This window comes from Cucumis melo, chromosome 12 (genome assembly GCF_025177605.1).
Source record: "Cucumis melo cultivar AY chromosome 12, USDA_Cmelo_AY_1.0, whole genome shotgun sequence".
NCBI lineage: Eukaryota > Viridiplantae > Streptophyta > Magnoliopsida > Cucurbitales > Cucurbitaceae > Cucumis > Cucumis melo.
Window position 1 is genome coordinate 4,066,140 of NC_066868.1, and position 22,717 is coordinate 4,088,856.

General features: G+C 31.0%; 1 protein-coding gene across 1 annotated transcript; it reads left to right on the forward strand.

Moving 5' to 3' along the window:
* Nucleotides 1–21,927: 21,927 nt before the first annotated feature.
* LOC127144397 (secreted RxLR effector protein 161-like) lies at nucleotides 21,928–22,395 on the forward strand. Its single transcript, XM_051080306.1, has one exon. The coding sequence runs from the start codon at nucleotides 21,928–21,930 to the stop codon at nucleotides 22,393–22,395; it is 468 nt and encodes a 155-aa protein (XP_050936263.1).
* The last annotated feature ends 322 nt before the right edge of the window (nucleotides 22,396–22,717 follow it).

A 22,717-nucleotide genomic window follows, 5' to 3' on the forward strand; every position in this document is an offset into this window, starting at 1 on the left:
TCTTTCCATCTTTTTCCTTTATTAGAACGTAGGTTGTTCTTCCATTCTTCAAATTTGTTTTGTTTTTAATTCGTTAAATTGATTTTAACGAGCCTTTGATTTTGTTAGGTTAGACTAATTAAATCTATTCATTCATCAAATGTACTGTGTTTAATTTTTTTAGGTTTATGGTGTTTTAATTTTGTTAGGTTTCGACCAATTGAATCTATTTTTCATTAAATTATGTCTCTGCTTTGTATTTTAATTTTGTTGGGTTAAACCAGTTGCATCAAATTTTGATAGGTGTGTTTAATTTTTTTTTAGGTTTAGGATGTTTTAATTTTGTTAAGTTTAGACCAATTGAATCTATTTTTCATTAAATTATGTCTGTGCTTTGTGTTTTAATTTTGTTAGTTTAAACCAATTGAATACTAATAGAATATTGTTGCATCAAATTTGCTTACTGTGTTTAATTTTGTTAGGTTTAGAGTGTTTTAATTTTATTAGACATAGGTCATTTGAATACCATCACATCAAATCTGCTTTTGTGTTTTAATTTTGTTAGGTTTAGGTCATTTGAAAATTGTTACATTTAGGGTTTAATTTGGTTGTTTTTACTATTTATTAAATATGTTTGATATTGATTGATTAGATTTGTTGAATGGCAGAATACTTATTTCACCACTGTATATTATTTACTTTCCAAACATTATTTCTCAAACAGTATATATTTCTAATGTAGTATATTATTTCTAATATTTTATTTATGAATATGTGGATATTATCTCTAACTTGTATTATTTGGTAACATATATTGTTGGTCGTATTATTTGCCATATTTGCCAACTATTATTATTTATGGATTTTATGGTTAAAATTTCATAAATACATGAAATTTCTCAATTTTTAAAAAATTAATTAATAAATTATTTTTAAATAAAGTATATCTAACAATTTTATATTTTAGAATGGGACTGAGTAGTATTTTTTTAATTCATTAATTCTTTAGATACATGAAATTTTTCATTAAAAACCTATGACGGAAATTAAAATATCAAAGTTTGATATTTTAATATTATTGAGGTAAATAAAAAATCTTTTTAAATAAAAATTAAATTCTATTTTTCTAATGGCTCTCATGCCACCCATATAATCATCAATTCATGTTTAGTTTTTTTTTCTTAGATATGAATTGATAACCATGGGACATTTAAAAAATATCAAATAAAAAACTTTTTTTTGTGAATCTCTTTAATTTAGTTTAAAAGATAAATTTTGGTAATCATTTTTATGGGTGTTGTAGGGTGCTAATACCTTCCCTACATACAACTGACTCCCGAACCTAAAATCTGAATTTATGTAAACCAACTTTTTTTGGTGACCAATCACACCTTAATATGATTGGTGGCGACTCCAAACCTTTTAAATATTAAAGATTAAATGACTGGGGATGTCAGCCGCTCCGTGTCGCGATCACGTTGCGACAGCGTAGACAAATCTAAACGATCGTATAAAAAAATAAACGATCGTGTAGCAAAAGAATTTTAAAAAATCGTTTAGCCAAATCTAAACGATCGTGTACCAAGTTTTGAAAAAAAATCGTTTAGATTTGGATCCCCATATCTAAACAATCAAATCTAAATGATCGTGTAACCAAATTAAACGATCGTGTAACAAAATTAAATGATAGAATTGAAAAAATAAATTGTAGCCATATCTAAACGATCGTGTAAACTATCGTATAAGAAAAAAATAAACGATCGTGTACTAAAAGAATTTTAAAAAATCTGTTGAAGATTTTGTCTAAAAGAAAATATGAGATTATTTCTTTTAAATATAAGATAATCAAAAGATAAAAAGATTCCCCTTTATTTTAGAAATCTTCCAAAATATCTTTGTGAAAATAGGAAATATATATAAGTCATATATATATATATATATATATATATATATATATATATATATATATATATATATATATATATATATATAAACATTGTTTTCAAAGGTGTGTTGACTGATGAACCAAACGAAGAAACAGTATACTGTTGGGTTTTATGTCCTAAAACTCGTAGATAGTAAATATAATCAATTGACCGTCATTAATAAAGTGTTTTATTATTTAATTTCAATAAGTGTTATTGATTATTTTATTAGTTTTGTCTTAATAACCTAAATCCAATAAACTAACATCCTAAGCTGTTTGATGAGTCTTGAACAGTATGTAGAGACATAAAGGGATTAATGTTCAAGATCAGCTTAAAGGGTTTATAGTATAGGGTTAAGGTTGGGTACCTTATCCTGTTAACACTATGGATACGGCTCACTTTGTATTTGATACAGATACATTGATCAAATGCGTTCATGTATGTGACATGCGAGTGAGGGTATCCTATGCAATGAGTTTGCATAAGACTGGACCACGAAATAGTAATCACTAGATATAACTCTGTTAACTAGTTGGATTGCTATTTCATTAGAATGACCTAGGTAACTTAGTCTTAATCCTGAGTGTATTATGAACTCCTGTTTGCGAGGGATTGTCCTTTGATTTGTACGAGTGAGAGTGGCCAGATTGCCGACTCAATATTCTTATCATTTTGGGGACAAGACCGAGTGGAGAGCTGGGAACATAATCACACAAGATGGAATTCACTCTTTCCCACCTTTAGGGTAAGTAGATAAGTGTTCCCTTAAATGGTGTCTCCGGGACTTGAACAAAGGGCCATACCCTCTCTATGGCACGAGAGGGGTTTCTGTTTAGTGGTTAGACCATAAACAGGTTGTTCATTAGAGGAGCACTGGTATTTAAGTACTAGAGGTAACCCAGGGGTAAAACGGTAATTTGACCCAGATGGAGTTCCGAACACTTGTGAAGGACTAACTTATTGGTATTGGTCTATATCCGTGGACACAAAAATATATCTACAGTGAGAAGAGTTCAGCTGTGAGTCTTTAGTGGAGTGTACACACAGTTAACGAATATTGATTAATGTGGTTAATGAGTTTAGTCAATTAATCTCATATCGTTGTAGCTTCTGATCTGTAGGTCCATTAGGTCCCCTTCCTAGCTCATAAAGAGTAATGAGATTTATTTATATTGGTTGTAATTTGAAATGTTCAAATTTACTTTGGGAATTAATATAATGTATATTGATACATTATAATATAAAGTTTATATTCTAATTAGACTTTATTATATAAATTTAATTTTGGATATGATTCAAAATTAAATTATGAGAGAATAAAATGTTTGAATAACTTCAAATATTAGTTTAATGTGAATTAGATTCATATTAAAACTATAAGTTAAAATTTAATGTGTATATGATACATATTAAAACTATACGTTATGAGAGAAATTTATATTTGAATATGATTCAAATTATGGATTAAATTAAATATAAGATATTTAATTTAGAAATTAATTAATCGGAGAATTAATTAATAGTTTAGTTTAATTTGATTTAATTAAATTTGATTTAATTAAATTAATTAAATTAAAACTATAGGTTATGTGAGAGATATTCATTTAAATATGATTTAAATGAAATATTAATTAAATATGATTTAATTAATTAATTAGTTAATTAATTAATATAATTAATTAATTAATTAATTTAATATATATTAATTTAATATTAATTTATTAAATTAATAAGGAACGTGGGTGGTTTTCCCACGTTCCCAGTTATTCTCTCTAACTTCCTTCTTCTTCCGACTGAAGAAGAGGGAATTTTTTTTGCGTAACAAAAAATTACAGGAGTGAGTTATGTGAAGAAGTCTATCCATTATCTCTGAAAAAAAAAATTCTCTTCATTCCCTTATTCCAATTTTGGTTCTCACACACCATCTCAATCAGAGAATAGGAAGGTTTCCAAGTGGTGGTGCCCCAAAATTTAGTGATTGGTAGATTTAGAGTCGTCAACGAGCGTAAGTTTTTTTTTCTCTGTATTTTTTTCAAAGTGCCAATGTATTGGTATTTTTAAGGTTCCAATTAAAATTGAGTTTCTGTATTTTTTCCGCTGTAAAGGGTTTTCATCCCTTTATATACAGTGTTGAAGGTCGACAAAATATTGATTGCCTGTTTGTCGAAGTCGGAGGTACGAATCAATAGTAGAAGCAGCAAGTACGAAAAGGTAGTGCGATCTTATGACTAAAGGTTTTGGATGTTGATCTAAGTTGATTTATATGATGAGTAATAATAAGGACGAAGAAGTGATTTGAGTGATCACAGTAGAAACTTTAGTAGAGTATGAAGACTACGTCCAAAAGATTCCTTCATGCATTCAGGGGGAGCCTGAAGTTAGGCACCATCGAGAAGAATGACTCATGCATTCAGGGAGAGCCTAATGTCTGAAGCTATTGAGCATGCTAAATAGTCATATAGTAGAACAAAGTTCATACGTTGATTCTATGTATTTTGACTGAAAGTGAATCTTAATAAAATTACCCATCTGGGCTGTGCGCAACTCCCTAGACGTAGGCATCATTGGCTGAACTGGGTTACCAAAGTTTCTTGTGTTATTCTCGCTTGCTGTCCCTATAGCTATTATAATAGTTATTAACATATGGATTAACTAAAGGTTATTTGATTATCTCACATTGTTTTTTCAATTGGTAATAGAGCGGGTTGCATGATCATGGAGATAATCAGAGAGGGACCTTTAGCTTATTGTCCTCCTGTACTGGATGGTAAAAATTACTCATATTGGATGCCTCGTATGATACTCTTTATTAAAAATTTAGATGGGAGAGCTTGGAAGGCTCTTGTGGCTTGTTATGAACCTCTGATGATTACTGTGGATGGTGTATCAATTCCGAAACCTGAGGTTGATTGGATTGATGCTGGAAAGCAAGTATCAATTGGGAATGCTAGAGCTTTAAATGCAATATTCAATGGTGTGGACCTAAATGTGTTCAAACTTATAAACTCATGTAGTACTGCCAAAGAAGCATGGAGAACATTGGAAGTTGCTTAAGAAGAGACTTCTAAAGTCAAGATATCCATGTTACATCTGATAACATCAAAATTTGAAGCATTGAAAATGCCTAAAGTTGAATCGGTTTCAGAGTACAATGAGAGAAAATTCTGAAGATTGCTAATGAATCACTATTGCTTGGTGAGAAAATTCTTGATTCTAAGATTGTGCGGAAGGTGCTACAGTCTCTACCTAGGAAATTTGACATGAAGGTCACGCCATAGAGGAAGCACACGATATTACTGTAACGCCCTAAAAATTTGGGAAATTTAATTTTATTATCTTAAGTGTAATTTTGAAATTTTGGGTGTTATTTAAATGTTGAAGTATTTTACTTTATGGAGATTTGATACTATTGGATATTTGAAAAATATCAAATTGTTGTTAAGTTGGAATTTATGTTTGTTTTGGTTATTTATGTTTGGTATTATTTGGTTTAAGGAATTAATAATTGTATTATGAAATAATATAGTTATTATGAAAAGAGAGTTTGATAAGATAAAGATGATTGGTTTGGTTAAAGAGAGAGAATATGTGATTTTATTTGGGAAAAAATAAAAAGAAGATAAAAAGGGAGATTTGTGGGTTTTAAATGAAGAGAGAGAAGATTTGGTTGTTTGGAATTTAATAAGGAATAGGAAAAGGGAAAATAATAATAAATGTATTATTATTATTTTTGGGTTAAATAGGTTCTTGGGAAGTTGGGAAACCATCATCTTCTTCACAAGGAAAAGAAAAGAGACCCTAATTTTCCTTCACATACCAAATTCGCCGCCGTCGCTTAACTCCAGAGCGAGTTCTGTCGACCCTCCTCTCTTCTCCGTCGAGCGTCGTCATCAACCCAAATCTCCGACGACCACACACCGGCAGTCGTGGATGCGTTAGATCGTTCGTTGCTCGTGATTCGCCTGACCCGAGCCATATGCCAGCCGAGCCGCTTCCCACTCCCGAGTTGTGCGCATTTCTTAGTCGAGCTGACCAGCCGATTTTTCCCTCTATTCGAGCCATTTGAGCTGTCAAGCTTGTATCCATCCTAATTGATCCATTTTTGGCTTTTACCTATATTTTTTTGGTAAGTTTGAGTGGATTTTGGTTAGTACCCAACATATATTAATTTCGAACTCTAATTAATTAATTGTTGGATTAAATTGGCTAGGTTGAGCTGGAAACCGAGCTGGAAATTTGTCCAACTAAGTCTAAATCGAGATCGGCCTCAATTTTTGGGTAAGTTAAATCAACTGGATTTTTGGGTCCTAAATTAACTGCAAATTGAGTTATTTTCTTAGCATTTTACCCTTAATGTTTAGGACCTTCCTTGGGAAGCTTGATCAAGCTGTCAGGATTTTATTCTTTGGAATAAGCTAATCTCCAAGTAAGAGATTCTACTACTAGACCCTCGAGTTTAATTTAAAGAGACCGCATGTATGAATGGTTATGTACTGATGATGGCTAGCTACAGAACTTGAGGTTACAGAAAGAAACTGATATTGTAAATGTGACTGCTGGATGACTTTGTGGTTAGAGCTGATAATGCATTGATGTTATCACTTACATTTTAATGATACAATATTGCGATTGAGGATGATATGACATGATATGATATGATTGTAGGGATGAAAACCCTTTACAGCGGAAGAATTACAGAAACTCAGTTTTAATTGGAACCTTAAAAATACCAATACATTGGCAAAAAATAGAAAAACAATTTTTATGATTAAACATGCTTTGAAGAAAAATACAGAGAAGAAAAAACTTACGCTTGTTGACGACTCTGAATCTACAATTCACCAAATTTTGGGGCACCACCACTTGGAAACCTTCCTATTCTCTGATTGAGATGGTTTGTGGTAACCAAAATTGGAATAAGGGAACTTTTCTTAGAGAGAAAATTTGTTTTGAGAGTAAATAGGAGAGCAATCTTCTTCGCAGAACTTCTTCGCAGAACTCACTCCTTGTTACGCAAAGTATTCCCACTTCTACGGACGGAAGAAGTGGGAAGTTGGAGATAATAAATGGGAACGTGGGAAAACCACCCACGTTCCCTATTAACTTAATAATAATTATTAAATTAATATATATATTAAACTAATTAATTAATTAATTTAATAATTAATTAAATCATATTTAATTAATATTTTCATTTAAATCATATCTAAATGAACATCTCTCACATAACTTATAGTTTTAATTTGATTAATTTAATTAAATCAAATTAAACTAAACTATTAATTAATTTTCCAATTAATTAATTTCTAAATTAAATATCTTATATTTAATTTAATTCATAATTTGAATCATATTCAAATATAAATTTCTCTCATAACCTATAGTTTTAATATGTATCATATACACATTAAATTTTAACTTATAGTTTTAATATGAATCTAATTCAAATTAAACTAATATTTGAACTTATTCAAATATTTTATTCTCTTGTAATTTAATTTTGGATCATATCCAAAATTAAATTTATATAATAAAGTCTAATAAACTTTATATTATAATGTATCAATATACATTATATTAATTCCCAAAGTAAATTTGAACATTTCAAATTACAACCAATATAAATAAATCTCATTACTCTTATGAGCTAGGAAGGGGACCTAATGGACCTACAGATCAGAAGCTACAACGATATGAGATTAATTAGCTAAACTCATTAACTACATTAATCAATATTCGTTAACTGTGTGCACACTCCACTAAAGACTCACAACTGAACTCTTCTCACTGTAGATATATTTCTGTGTCCACGGATATAGACCAATACCAATACCAATAATATAATGACGAGTTTTAGGACATAAAACCCAACAATGATATGAAAGGATATGTATGGTATGACATGTTATGGCATGATATGTTATGATATGATTTGATGATGTGTTATGTGCATGCTATGGATAAGGTGTATGTTGGTCTTACCTATTAGAGTCGTATCCATATGAGTGTCCTTCAGGATCACCACTCTTTTTTATGACTGTATAGTCCAACGAGATCATCAGTCTTACATTGACATTGACATAGACATGATTTGAGAGATTCGACGGGACCGCTCACACTTATGACTGCGTAGTCCGACAGGACCACCAGTCTGACATTAACATTGACATAGACATGATTTGAGTGATTCGACGGGATCACTCACAGCCCGATCGTCTTAGGTGTTCCTTTGGATTCAATAAAGATCAGCTTATTCCTACGGGATCACAGATTGCACGTGTTCGGGAACGTGCCAGTTTAGGGGTACCACTCTTCAGGACTCTAATAGGAAGTTAACAGGCACCTAGCGGGACTAGTAGTGGGTTCCTTACTGAGTATATTTTTATACACACTCTTTCTATTTCTATTTTTCAGGCAGAGGTAGAGGTAAAAGTAAAGGCAAGCTGGCGAATGACTATAAGTGACCGTGGCGAGCCATAGGGACACGTTTGCTTCCACTTACGTCATGTGTCAGATTTCAGTGTCGATATTCTTTTCATTTTATTCTATTTATTTCCTTGTTTTTCCCTTTAAAACTAGTAGGGCCGGAGATAGGAATTCTGTTTTAATTTATTTCCATACATTCTATTTATAATTTTAACGACAATTTGCAGTTTTGTTTTATTTTCTATTTACTTTAAATAAATTTTAATTCTTTTCTTTTAAAGTAAAGTCCACAACTTAGTATAAGAGGTTGGGTCTTTACAATTACTACATTAAAACTTGATAAGTTATTTGGGTCTCTGCTTATGTTTTAAATGGCTATATTTGATAGAGAGAACAAGAAAGGCAAGGGGATCACTTTTAAATCCATATATGAAGAAGTGACAACAGTGAATCAATCTGATAACGAAGCCAACATGGATGAGTCAATAGCTCTACTGACGAAGCAGTTCTCTAAAGTGGTCAGGAAATTCAAAAATATGAATACTATAGGATCAAATGCTCAAAATTCAAATTAATATCGAAGAAAAGATGGTGAGAACACTATAAGAAGGTATAATGAAGTCTCAAACAGAAGGGACAGTGATTATGGAAAGAAAAATGAGGGAGAAGGAAGGTTTTTTAGATGTAGAAAATGTGGGGGAGTTGGTCATTATCAGGTTGAATGTCTCATGTTTCTAAGAAGACAAAAGAAAAACTTATGTGCTACCTTGTTAGATGAGGACACTGATGATAGTGAAAATGATAATGGCATGAATGCTTTCATCGCCTGTATTACAGAAAACAATTTTGGAGAAGAAAATGAATGTTCTAAAGAAAATTGTGATGAAGAACTGACTTTTGAGAAACTCAAAGTGCTATGGAAGGAAGATTCTAAAGCCAGAGCAATTCAAAAAGAAAGAATTCAAGATCTTATGGAAGAAAATAAAAGATTAATGTTTGTCATATCATCTCTAAAGCTGAAATTGAAAGAAGTTTAGAATGACTACGATTAGACGATAAAATCTGTGAATAGGTTAAATTCAGGAACTGAAAATTTAAACTTAATACTAAATTCAGGACATAACAGTTCAAGTAAATACAGTCTTGGTTTTGATGCTTCAGTAAGGAGCATTAAACCTACAACTGAAATAAAGTTTGTTCCTGCTTTAGTAAAAGACGAAACTGAAACAGTTCCTACAACGACAGTTGTTAGTCCTCTAGCTAAAACTACAAGATGTATTTGTTATTACTGTGGTAAAAAAGGTCATATCAAACCTTTTTATTTTAAACTACAAAGAGACAAATGGTGCCAGCGGAGGTAGAGTATAACAGTCTAAAGCATAAATCAACTTTCAAAAATTGAAACACAGGAAAAAGAAGTCGTATTGTTTGGAGTGTTAAATCATCTGAACACTGCAATATTGCCTTTACGACTGTTCAAGCCACAAATGATGTCTGGTACTTTGATAGTGGATCTTCTAGACATATGACTGGAAATAGGTCGATTTTCTCTAAGTTGAAGGAATGTGCCTGGGGTCATGTTACGTTTGGAGATGGTGCAAGAGGAAGAATCATAGCTAAAGGAAACATTGATAAAAATAATCTACCTTGTCTAAATAATGTTAGATATGTGGATGGATTAAAAGCAAATCTGATCAGTGTGAGCCAACTATGCAATCAAGGTTACAGTGTGAATTTTAGCAAAGCCAACTGTGTTGTAGTTGACAAAGATAATCATGTATTTATGAGTAGTAGTGGACAGGCAGATAATTGTTAACATTGGTTCTCTAATAACTCTGATATATGTCACTCAACTAAAGAAGATCAAATCTGGTTGTGGCATAGAAAGTTGAAGCATATTAGCTTAAGGAGCATAGATAAAGCTATAAAAAGTGAGGCTGTGGTAGGTATTCCATGAAGGGATGAAAACCCTTTACAGCGGAAAATATACAGAAACTCAATTTTAATTAGAACCTTAAAAATACCAATACATTGGCAAAAAATATTGATTAAACATGCTTTAAAAATTACAGAGAATAAAACTTACGCTCGTTGACGACTCTGAATCTGCCAATCACCAAATTTTGGGGCACCACCACTTGAAAACCTTCCTATTCTCTGATTGAGATGGTTTGTGGGAACCAAAATTGGAATAAGGGAATGGAGAGAATTTTTTTTTTTAGAGAGAATGGATAGACTTCTTCGCAGAACTCTCTCCCGTTTGAGAGAAAAAAAAAAATTTGTTACGCAAAAATTCCCTCTTCTTCAGTCGGAAGAAGAGGGAAGTTAGAGAGAATAATTGGGAACGTGGGAAAACCACCCACGTTCCTTATTAATTTAATAAATTAATATTAAATTAATATTAATTAATTAATTATATTAATTATATTAATTAAATAAATAATTAAATCATATTTAATTAATATTTCATTTAAATCATATTTAAATGAATATCTCTCACATAACCTATAGTTTTAATTTAATTAATTTAATTAAATCAAATTTAATTAAATCAAATTAAACAAAACTATTAATTAATTCTCCAATTAATTAATTTCTAAATTAAATATCTTATATTTAATTTAATCCATAATTTGAATCATATTCAAATATAAATTTCTCTCATAACTTATAGTTTTAATATGTATCATATACACATTAAATTTTAACTTATAGTTTTAATATGAATCTAATTTACATTAAACTGATATTTGAACTTATTCAAATATTTTATTCTCTCATAATTTAATTTTGAATCATATCCAAAATTAAATTTATATAATAAAGTCTAATTAAAATATAAACTTTATATTATAATGTATCAATATACATTATATTAATTCCCAAAGTAAATTTGAACATTTCAAATTACAACCAATATAAATAAATCTCATTACTCTTTATGAGCTAGGAAGGGGACCTAATGGACCTACAGATCAGAAGCTACAACGATATGAGATTAATTGGCTAAACTCATTAACCACATTAATCAATATTCGTTAACTGTGTGTACACTCCACTAAAGACTCACAGCTGAACTCTTCTCACTGTAGATATATTTCTGTGTCCACGGATATAGACCAATACCAGTAAGTTAGTCCTTCACAAGTGTTCGTAACTCCAGCTGGGTCAAATTACCGTTTTACCCCTGGGTTACCTCTGGTCCTTAAATACCAGTGCTCCTCTAATGAACAACCTGTTTATGGTCCAACCACTAAACAGAAACCCCTCTCGTGCCATTGAGAGGGTAGGGCCCTTTGTTCAAGTCTCGGAGACACCATTTAAGGGAACACTTATCTACTTACCCTAAAGGTGGGAAGGAGTGAATTCCATCTTGTGTGATTATGTTCCCAGCTCTCCACTCGGTATTGTCCCCAAAATGATAAGAATATTGAGTCGGCAATCTGGCCACTCTCACTCGTATAAATCAAAGGACAATCCCTCGCAAACAGGAGTTCATAATACACTCAGGATTAAGACTAAGTTACCTAGGTCATCCTAATGAAATAGCAATCCAACTAGTTAACGGAGTTACATCTAGTGATTACTATTTCGTGGTCCAGTCTTATGCAAACTCATTGCATAGGATACCCTCACTCGCATGTCACATACATGAACGCATTTGATCAATGTGTCTGTATCAAATACAAAGTGAGCCGTATCCATAGTGTTAACAGGATAAGGTACCCAACCTTAACCCTATACTATAGACTCTTTAAGCTGATCTTGAACATTAATCCCTGTATGTCTCTACATACTGTTCAAGACTCATCAAACAGCTTAGGATGTTAGTTTATTGGATTTGGGTTATTAAGACAAAACTAATAAAATAATCAATAACACTTATTGAAATTAAATAATAAAATACTTTATTAATGACGGTCAATTGATTATATTTACTATCTACGAGTTTTAGGACATAAAACCCAACATTCCAAATATAGACATCAATAGTAAATTCTTTTTGTGGAGATTGTCTAAATTGGAAAGCAAACCAAAGTGTCTCACAAAAGTCTAAAAGAATGTTCCACAAATAGAATTCTTGAACTACTACATTTGGATCTTACGATGCAAACTGAAAGTCTTGGAGGAAAGAAGTATGTATTTGTTGTTGTTGATGATTTTTCTAGATTTACTTGGGTTCGGTTCTTGAAAGGTAAATCTGATACTGCTAAAAGTTGTATCAGCCATTGCTTGAATTTGCAACGTGAAAAAGGGAAAAAGATTATTAGGATCAGAAGCGATCATGGTAAGGAGTTTGAAAATGAAGATCTAAATAACTTCTGTGAGTCAGAAGAAATACATCATGAATTTTCTGCTCCTATAACTCCTCACCAAAATGGTGTAGTTGAAAAAAAAAAACAGAACTCTGCAAGAAAGGGTTCGAGTCATGATACATGCCAAGTGTTTGACTTTAAACTTTTGGGCAGAACTAGTTAACACAGCCTGTCACATTCACAATAGAGTTATGACTCGATCTGGAACTACTGTCACTTTATATGAACTATGGAAGGGAAGAAAGCCTAATGTGAAGTATTTTCATGTCTTTGGAAGTACTTGTTATATTCTTGCTGACAGAGAATATTATCGAAAGTGGGATGTAAAATCAGAACAAGGAATCTTTCTTGGATATTCTCAGAATAGTCGAGCTTATAGAGTATTTAATAATAGATCTGGAACAGTTATGGAAACAATCAATGTTGTAGTAAATGATCTTGAACCTATTGCCAAACGGACTATTGATGAGGATGATGAAGCACCAAATGTACCTGTCGTTTCTTCTATTGTTCCTACTGAAGCACCTAAAAATGATATTCAGGCAGATAGTGTTAAAAAAAACTCAAAATCATCACCAAAGGATGTTACAGCTAATGACACTAAACTTATTCCATTAACACGTGAGAAAAAAATCATCCATCAAGCTCGATAATTGGTGTAGCCACCTAATTTTGTCCTACATTTTTTAAAAAAACATATTAATTGTAATAATGGTAAGATTTTTTATTTGTTTATTTTGTTAAAAAGAAAAAGTAAACTTTATTTTTGTAATAATATAAAATTTTAGGATAATTGTTATTATTATTATTTTTAAAATCTTTTATTAAAAGAGAAAATAAAAACCAATAATGAGAATATCTATTATTAAAAAAAAATCAAATCAATTTTGACTTATCACTTTAGGAAAAAACAAATTAATTTATTTATACAAAATCTTTTTTTGATTTATCATATTAGGAAAAAACATATAAATTTATTTTGAACAAAATCTTTTAATATCACATTTTTAATATTTTAGAAAAAAGAAATTTAATAAAATCACATACTATCTATTTTTATTTTATATTTATTAAAATTTTCTCAATTGTGACACACCTCGATCTATAAATAGGGACCTTTGTCATTAGGAAAATGGGAGGGAAAAAATTGTTTTAGAGAAAATTGCTACGAGAAAAAAAAAAGTGTTTAGAGAGGATCTCTACGAATTTTTTTTTTTTTAAGAAAACTATTTCTCTACAAAAAGTGGGTTGTTAAGTCTTTTTCGTTTTATTGTTTTTATTTTATTTTTATTTAATTATTTGTCTTTCTTTCTTTACCCTAAACCTAATCCCCAAGGAAAAACTTAATTGGAGGTTGCATTAAATAGGGGATTTACTCCCAATGATCTGCACCTCATACAACGAGCAATTTCCTTCATGGTTGAATCCTTATTTTTTTAAAAAAAAAATAAAAATGTATAAGGAAAATTTCCTATATTCATATAGTTTTTTTTTAAACCTTTTTTCTTCCTTTCAAAAAGTAGATAGAAAGAAAAAAATATAAAGAAAAAGTGTTTGTATTATTATTATTATTGTTATATTTATTATTATTATTATTATTATTATTATTAATTATTAATTATTTGTTTATTCAGTTTTATTTTATTTTTAATTTTTTTTCTTTAAGGGTGGGGCAACTTTGCCACACCCTTGTTTCTTTTTTTCTTTTATTTATTTATTTATTTACTTTTATTTATTAATTTATAATTTTTTAACTTATTATTACTTTTATTATAATTATCATTTTATTTTATAAACTTTTTTAATTCACCCCTGTTGTTTTTTTCTTTTTTTTTTCTTTTCTGTTTATTTATTTACTTTTTTATTTATAAATATTTTTAACTTATTATTATTATCCTTTTATAAACTTTTCTACTTCACCCTGTTCCTTTTTTTTTTTTATTCATTTACTTTTTTTTTATTTCTAACCTATTATTACTTTTATTATTATCATCATCATCATCATCTTATTTTATAAATTTTTTTATTTTACTCTCTGTTCTTTCTTTATATATATATAACTTTTATTTATTTATTTATTTAGTTTTTTCACACACTCATAATTTTTTTAAACTTTTATTTATATTTATTATTATTATCGTTATTATTATTATTATTATTTTATTTTAAAATTTATTTATTTTTAAATTTACCGCCATTCCTCTGTTCCATTCTCTTTTCTTTTATTTACTTATTTATTTAATTTCTTTTTATTTATATATTTATTTGTGTATTATTTCATTTTAATTTTTTTTTCTTTCTTCTTTTTTCTCCTATTTTATTTATCGTTATTATGTATCTTTCTTTTTCTCTTCTTTTAACCTATTTTCATTTACTATCTGATGGAAAAAACAAAGCAAGAGACATGCAGCAGCGGAAGATAAAGATCATGTTTTACTCTATATGCATCTAAACGATTTAGAAGTTAATATGCAACTACCATGCGATGGATCTAAACGAAGAACTTACCTTTATAGTTCTCAACTTCTTCTTTGATCCAAAACTTCTTCTCTTCCTGAAAATCACAAGCAATGACAACCACTAGGCTGACCTACTATGCTCAGTACCAAGAACTGAGTTGTGGGACTCGGTTATGCGAAGTGAATTTTGAGAGAGATGAAAGTCAATCATTTAGGTGTTTTTCAGAGAAAAAACTCATTCTTCTCTCATTCGGTAATGAGAAGTTTTATATGAAATTTACATGAAAATTGCATGTAAATTATTTCATATCTTAACAACACCTAATCAATTCATTAACTCTTTAATGAAATTAGTGGCGTTTAATTCACAATTAGTTGCCACATTGCCCATTAACCATTAATTAATAAAGTAATTAGTCAAAGAGGCATTTTGGTCTTTTGACCAACTTAAGTCAAAGTTAAACTTTGACTTTTCTTAGTCAAAAGTCAACTTTTTGACTTTTTACTAATTTTCCCGTCTTGACTAATTCTAACCTCCCGAGTATGAATCCGTATTCACTTCTCTAGAATTCAAATCATATTTGAATATAAATTCGGTCAAAGTTCATAATCAACATGTTGACTTTTTGATCATTCTTTAAACTTTTCAAGCTTTTAAATATGAATCTATATTCATATTTATTTAAATCATATTTAAACTTAAAGTTTATTTCTACCGACTTATATCTTATATATGTCTCGATTTTTCTCTCTTATCTTTATTCGAACAATTCGAATTACTTCAACATACTTGTTCTTAGTTCAATCCATATGAGCTAGTAGGGGAACCTAATGGACCTATAGATCATGGGCTCCAACGATTCGAGATTAACTGGCTAAACTCTTTTAGACCAAAGTTAATCAACATTCATTAACTAAAGAGTTATTCCACTAAAGACTCTTAGTTGCACTCCCCTCACTATAGATATATTTCTGTCCACCTGATATAACCATAATGGGTAAGTCGATCCTTCCCAGGTTGTTCGTAATCTTGGCTGGGTCAAAATACCGTTTTACCTCTGAGATTACATCTTGCTCCTTAAGACCTACTGATCCACTATTGAACAATTGGTTTAAGGTCTAACCTGTAAACCAGAATCCTTCTCGAGCCAATGAGAAGGTGGGGCCCCTTGTTCAAGACTTGGATTCAGTCTTTAAGAGAACGACCTATCTACTATTCCAAAAGTGGGTAGGAGTGAATTCCATCTTGCACCCTATGTCCCTAGCTATCCACTCAGTCTTACCCCTGAAATGGGAGGCTTATTGGGCCAGCAATGTTGAGCTGCCCTCACCTATGTAGATCTAAGGATACTACCGAATGAACAGAAGTTCATAGTTAGCTCAGAATTAAGATCAAGTTACCTAGGCCATCATAAATGAAATAGTCAGTTTAGAGTTTACGGTGTTATAACTAAAAGTGACTACTTCGTGGTTCCAGTCTTATGCAAACCATTTACATAGGATGCCCACACTCCCATGTCTCTACATGAACAATTCAGGATTACATCATTTGTACTAATTACAGAGCGGGCCGCATCCATAGTGTTTATTCAGAATAAGGCGCCCAACCTTATTCATACACTATAGGCTATTTGGGCTATTATCTTGAACTTAATCCATGTTTATATCTCCACATAAAGTTCAAGTATATATGACAAACTAGTAAATAGCCTTGGGACCTTAAAGATTATTGGTTTTAAGATTATAGCATTCAATAATAAATTTTTATTGAATCAAATAACAAAGTATGAGTTTTAAGACATAAATTCCAACAAACTCCCACTTAGACTAAAACTCCAAGTAAGTTAGAATTTTATAATGAGAGAAAAGTATATATGCATGAGCACAATAAACATATATATAAGCTAGGGCATAATCCCAATAAGTCTCCCACATGTCCTAGTTTACAAACTGTGTAGACCTAAACCATATAGGTGACTCTCAAACACTTTAGCTGTGAGAGCTTTTGTAAACGGATCAGCCATGTTTTGCTCGGAGGAGATGTTTGTTACTACAACTTCTCCTTGATGTACGATTTCCCTGATTAGATGGTAATTTCGTTCAATATGCTTTCCTCGTTTATGACTTCTAGGTTCTCGTGAGTTTGCAACTGCACCACTATTGTCACAGTATAAGGTGATTGACAGATGCATATTTGGAACGATTTCCAAATTTGTTAAGAACTTTTTAAGCCATACTGCTTCTTTCGCTGCTTCACAGGCAGCTACATATTCAGCTTCTATAGTGGAGTCGGCAATACAAGATTGTTTTATGCTCCTCCATACTACTGCGCCTCCGTTCAGAGTGAAAACTGATCCTGATGTAGACTTTCTAGCATATTTATTAGTTTGAAAATCGGAGTCAGTGTATCCAGTAAGGATCAGATCCTTAGAACCATACACAAGCATGTAGTCTTTTGTTCTTCTAAGATATTTTAGAATATTCTTAATGGCTGTCCAATGATCACATCCAGGATTGGACTGATATCTACTAACAATCCCTACTGAATAGCAAATGTCAGGTCTAGTACATAACATTGCATACATTAGGCTCCCAACAGCAGAAGCATATGGAATGTACTCATATCCTCAACTTCTTGAGGTGTCTTTGGACATTGTTCTTTTGATAAATGAATTCTATATCTGTACGGCAGCAGACTCTTTTTGGAATTCTGCATCTTATATCTTGACAACATTTTGTCTATATAAGATGTTTGAGACATGGCTAGAGTTTTATTCTTTCGGTTCCGAACTATTTGGATACCAAGAACATATTGTGCATTTCCCAAATCTTTCATTTGGAATTGCGTAGCTAACCATTCTTTAATATCAGTTAGATGACCTACATCATTCCCAATGAGTAGAATGTCATCTACATACAGAACTAAGAATGCTAGAGTAGAATTGATAATCCTTTTGTAAGCACAAGGTTCATCAACATTCTGTTCAAAACTATAAAATTTGATCGCAGTATCAAACCTTATATTCTAGGATCTAGAAGCTTGTTTCAATCCATAAATGGATTTTTGAACCTTATAAACCTTTTGTTCTTGATCCTTTTGTATAAACCCCTCTGGTTGGATCATATAAATACTCTCTTCAAGATTACCGTTCAAAAGGGCTGTCTTGACATCTATCTGCCAAATTTCATAATCATAAAAAGTGGCGATGGACAAGAGTATTCGTATCGACTTTATCATGGCAATAGGACAGAAATTTTTTTATAATATATTCCCTCCCTTTGTGTGTAACATTTTCCCACTAGTCGAGCTTTGAAAATCTGTACTTTACTAGCTTGATCTCGTTTTCTCTTGTAGATCCATTTACAACCAATAGGTCTTACCTCGTTCCTTATTAATTTGATTAATATACATTAAATTAATATATATTAAATTAATTAACAATTAGTTAATTAATTAAATCATTTTTAATTAATATTTCATGTAAATCATATTTAATTATATTTCATTTAAATCATATTTAAATGAATATCTCTCACATAACCTATAGTTTTAATTTAATTAATTTATTTAAATCAAATTTAATTAAACGAAATTAAACTAAACTATTAATTAATTCTTCAATTAATTAATTTCTAAATTAAATATCTTATATTTTATTTAATCCAAAATTTGAATCATATTTAATTATATTTCATTTAAATCATATTTAAATGAATATCTCTCACATAACCTATAGTTTTAATTTAATTAATTTATTTAAATCAAATTTAATTAAACGAAATTAAACTAAACTATTAATTAATTCTTCAATTAATTAATTTCTAAATTAAATATCTTATATTTTATTTAATCCGAAATTTGAATCATATTCAAATATAAATTTCTCTCATAACCTATAGTTTTAATATGTATCACATACGCATTAAATTTTAACCTATAGTTTTCATATGAATCTAATTCACATTAAACTAATATTTGAACTCATTCAAATATTTTATTCTCTCGTAATTTAATTTTGAATCATATCCAAAATTAAATTTATATAATAAAGTCTAATTAAAATATAACCTTTATATTATAATGTATCAATATACATTATATTAATTCCCAAAGTAAATTTGAACATTTCAAATTACAACCAATATAAATAAATCTCATTACTCTTTATGAGTTAGGAAGGGGATCTAATGGACCTACAGATCAGAAGCTATAATGATATAAGACTAATTAGCTAAACTCATTAACCACATTAATCAATATTCGTTAACTGTGTGTATACTCCACTAAAGACTCATAGCTGAACTCTTCTCACTGTAGATATATTTCAGTGTCCACGGATATAGACCAATACCAGTAAGTTAGTCCTTCACAAATGTTCGTAACACCAGCTGGGCCAAATTATCGTTTTACCCCTGGGTTACTTCTAGTCCTTAAATACCAGTGCTCCTCTAATGAACAACCTGTTTATGGTCCAACCACTAAACAGAAACCCCTCTCGTGCCATAGAGAGGGTAAGACCCTTTGTTCAAGTCCTAGAGACACCATTTAAGGGAACACTTATCTACTTACCCTAAAGGTGGGAATGAATGAATTCCATCTTATGTGATTATGTTTCCAGCTCCCCACTCGCTCTTGTCCCCAAAATGATAAGCATATTGAGTCAGCAATTTGGCCACTCTCACCCGTACAAATCAAAGGACAATCCCTTGCAAACAGGAGTTTATAATACACTCAGGATTAAGACTAATTCACCTAGGTCATCCTAATGAAATAGAAATCCAACTAGTTAACGGAGTTACATCTAGTGATTACTATTTCGTGGTCCAGTCTTATGCAAACTCATTGCATAGGATGCTCTCACTCGCATGTCGCATACATGAATGCATTGGATCAATGTGTTTGTATTAAATACAAAGTGAGCTGTATCCATAGTGTTAACAGAATAAGGTACCCAACCTTAATTCTATACTATAGGCCCTTTAAGTTGATCTTGAACATTGATCTCCGTATGTCTCTACATACTGTTCAAAACTCATCAAACAGCTTATGATGTTAGTTTATTGGATTTAGGTTATTAAGACAAAACTAATAATATAATCAATAACACTTATTGAAATTATAATAATAAAATACTTTATTAATGACGGTCAATTGATTATATTTACTATCTACGAGTTTTAGGACATAAAACCCAACAGAGACATGTCTGGATGAAGAAGGAGGAGGGCACTCTTGTGGAGTGTTTAATGGAGTTGGTGTCAATGAGAGATGGAAATCAGATAATGGTACGTTTCAGCCAGGTTACCTGGCTCAGTTGGTACACATGATGGCGGAGAAACTAATAATATAATCAATAACACTTATTGAAATTATAGTAATAAAACACTTTATTAATGATGGTCAATTAATTATATTTACTATCTACGAGTTTTAGGACATAAAACCCAACAGTGATAATTTCTCATTCTCTTAAGGTAAGGAATTTTTTTCTCAATATAGTCTAATTAATGGGTGTATCCCACTTATTTTATGGGATCATTGCTCCAAATATTGGAGCGGTGAGCAATGAAATAAGCCATAATTTTTTTAAAAAATGAACTTTACTCGAGTCATAAAATTTGGCCACCATTTTTCTAAACAGGTGTTACACCTTCCTCGTACATAAATGATTCTCGAATTCAACTCTAATTTTTTCGTAGACCAGGTTTTTTTTATTTAAAATGATTCACTTTATTTCGGTGTCCAATCACACCGTAAAAAAGATTGGTGGCGACTCCCCTTTTTTTCTTTTTTCAAAATTAAACCCTTTTTAAGGACGTCAGTCGCTCTGCATCGTCTTGGGTACGTGGCAACAATTGGTAATCCTTCAGCTGAAATTACCACCAGAAAGAAGGAGAAAGTAGATTATTAAAAAATGATCTCTGATTTATGTTATACATCTGCCATTGAACCCTCGATTATTGATGTTGCTCTTAAGGATGAATATTGGATAAATGTAATGCAAGAAGAACTACTTCAATTTAAAGATAACAATGTATGGACATTAGTTCCTAAACCTGAAGGAGCTAATATAATAGGTACAAAATGGATTTTCAAAAATAAAACTGATGAAGCTGGGTATGTAATGAGGAATAAAGCTCTATTGGTAGCTCAGGGTTATGCTCAGGTCGAGGGAGTTGATTTTAATGAAATATTTGCACCAGTTGCCAAACTTGAAGCTATTCGCTTGTTGCTCGGAATATCGTGTATCCGCAGATTTGAATTATATCAAATGGATGTCAAGAGTGCCTTCCTGAATGGTTATTTGAATGAAGAAGTCTATGTTGCACAACCTAAAGGATTTATTGATTCTAAATTTCCTCAGTATGTGTATAAGCTTAATAAAGATATAGGCTTAAGTAAGCTCCCAGAGCCTGGTACGAATGATTGACAATTTATTTGAGTTATAAAGGATATTCCAAAGGCAGGCTGACAAGACATTATCTATTCACAGAAAAAATGATAATTTAATTGTAGCATAAATTTATGTCGATGATATCATATTTAGGGGTTTTCCTCAAGGTCTTGTTAATCACTTCATTGATATCATGAAATCAAAATTTGAGAAGAGTATGGTAGGAGAATTATCTTGTTTTCTAGGCCTACAAATCAAACAGAGAAGTAAGGGTATATTCATATCTCAGGAAAAGTATGCCAAGAGCATACTTAAAAAATTAGGGTTAGAGTAGTCTCGACACAAAAGAACTCCAGCTGCGACACATGTTAAAATTACCAAAAATACTAATGGTACAATAGTAGATCACAAGCTCTATAAAAGCATGATCAGAAGTCTGTTATATCAAATTGTCAGTCAACCTGATATTGCTTATGTTGTTGGGATATGTGCTCGTTTTCAATCTGATCCTCGTATTTCACATTTAGAAGCTGTTAAAAGGATCCTCAAGTATGTCCATGGAACAAGTGATTTTGGAATTCTGTATTCTTATGATACGACCTCTATCTTGGTTGGATATTGCAATGTCGATTGGGCAGACTCTTCTGATGATAGGAAAAGCACCTCTAGAGGGTGTTTCTCTCTTGGAAATAATTTTATCTCATGGCTCAGTAAGAAACAAAATTGTGTTTCCTTGTCTACTACAGAAGCTGAGTATATTGCTGTAGGGAGTGCTTGTACCCAGTTAATTTGGATGAAAATTATGTTGCATGAGTATGGATTCACTCAGGATATTATGACCTTATACTATGATAATATGAGTCCTATTGATATATCAAAAAATCTGGTTTAGCATAGTTGAACCAAACATATTGATATAAGGCATCATTTTATTAGAGAGCTTATTGAAAATAAGATTATTGGCAGATATCTTCACTAAGCCACTTGATGCGAGCACATTTGAGCATTTATGTGTTGGTCTAAGAGTGTGTCGAATTTAACTATGTGAGCAGCTAAAAAGACGGAGCACCTTTACATGTTCGGGTATCTTGGTGGTGTCAGCGCCGTATTAGAAATTAATGGCCATCTTTACGGCATGTTTAAGAAAGATTTTCTTGAAGTGTAAAATTTAATTAAGGCTCATTGCAGGTTATTTAAGTTGATCGTTTCGTCTT

Coding starts and splice junctions, on each gene's coding strand:
- LOC127144397 (XM_051080306.1), top strand. CDS start 21,928: ATGATCAGAAGTCTGTTATATCAAATTGTCAGTCAACCTGATATTGCT.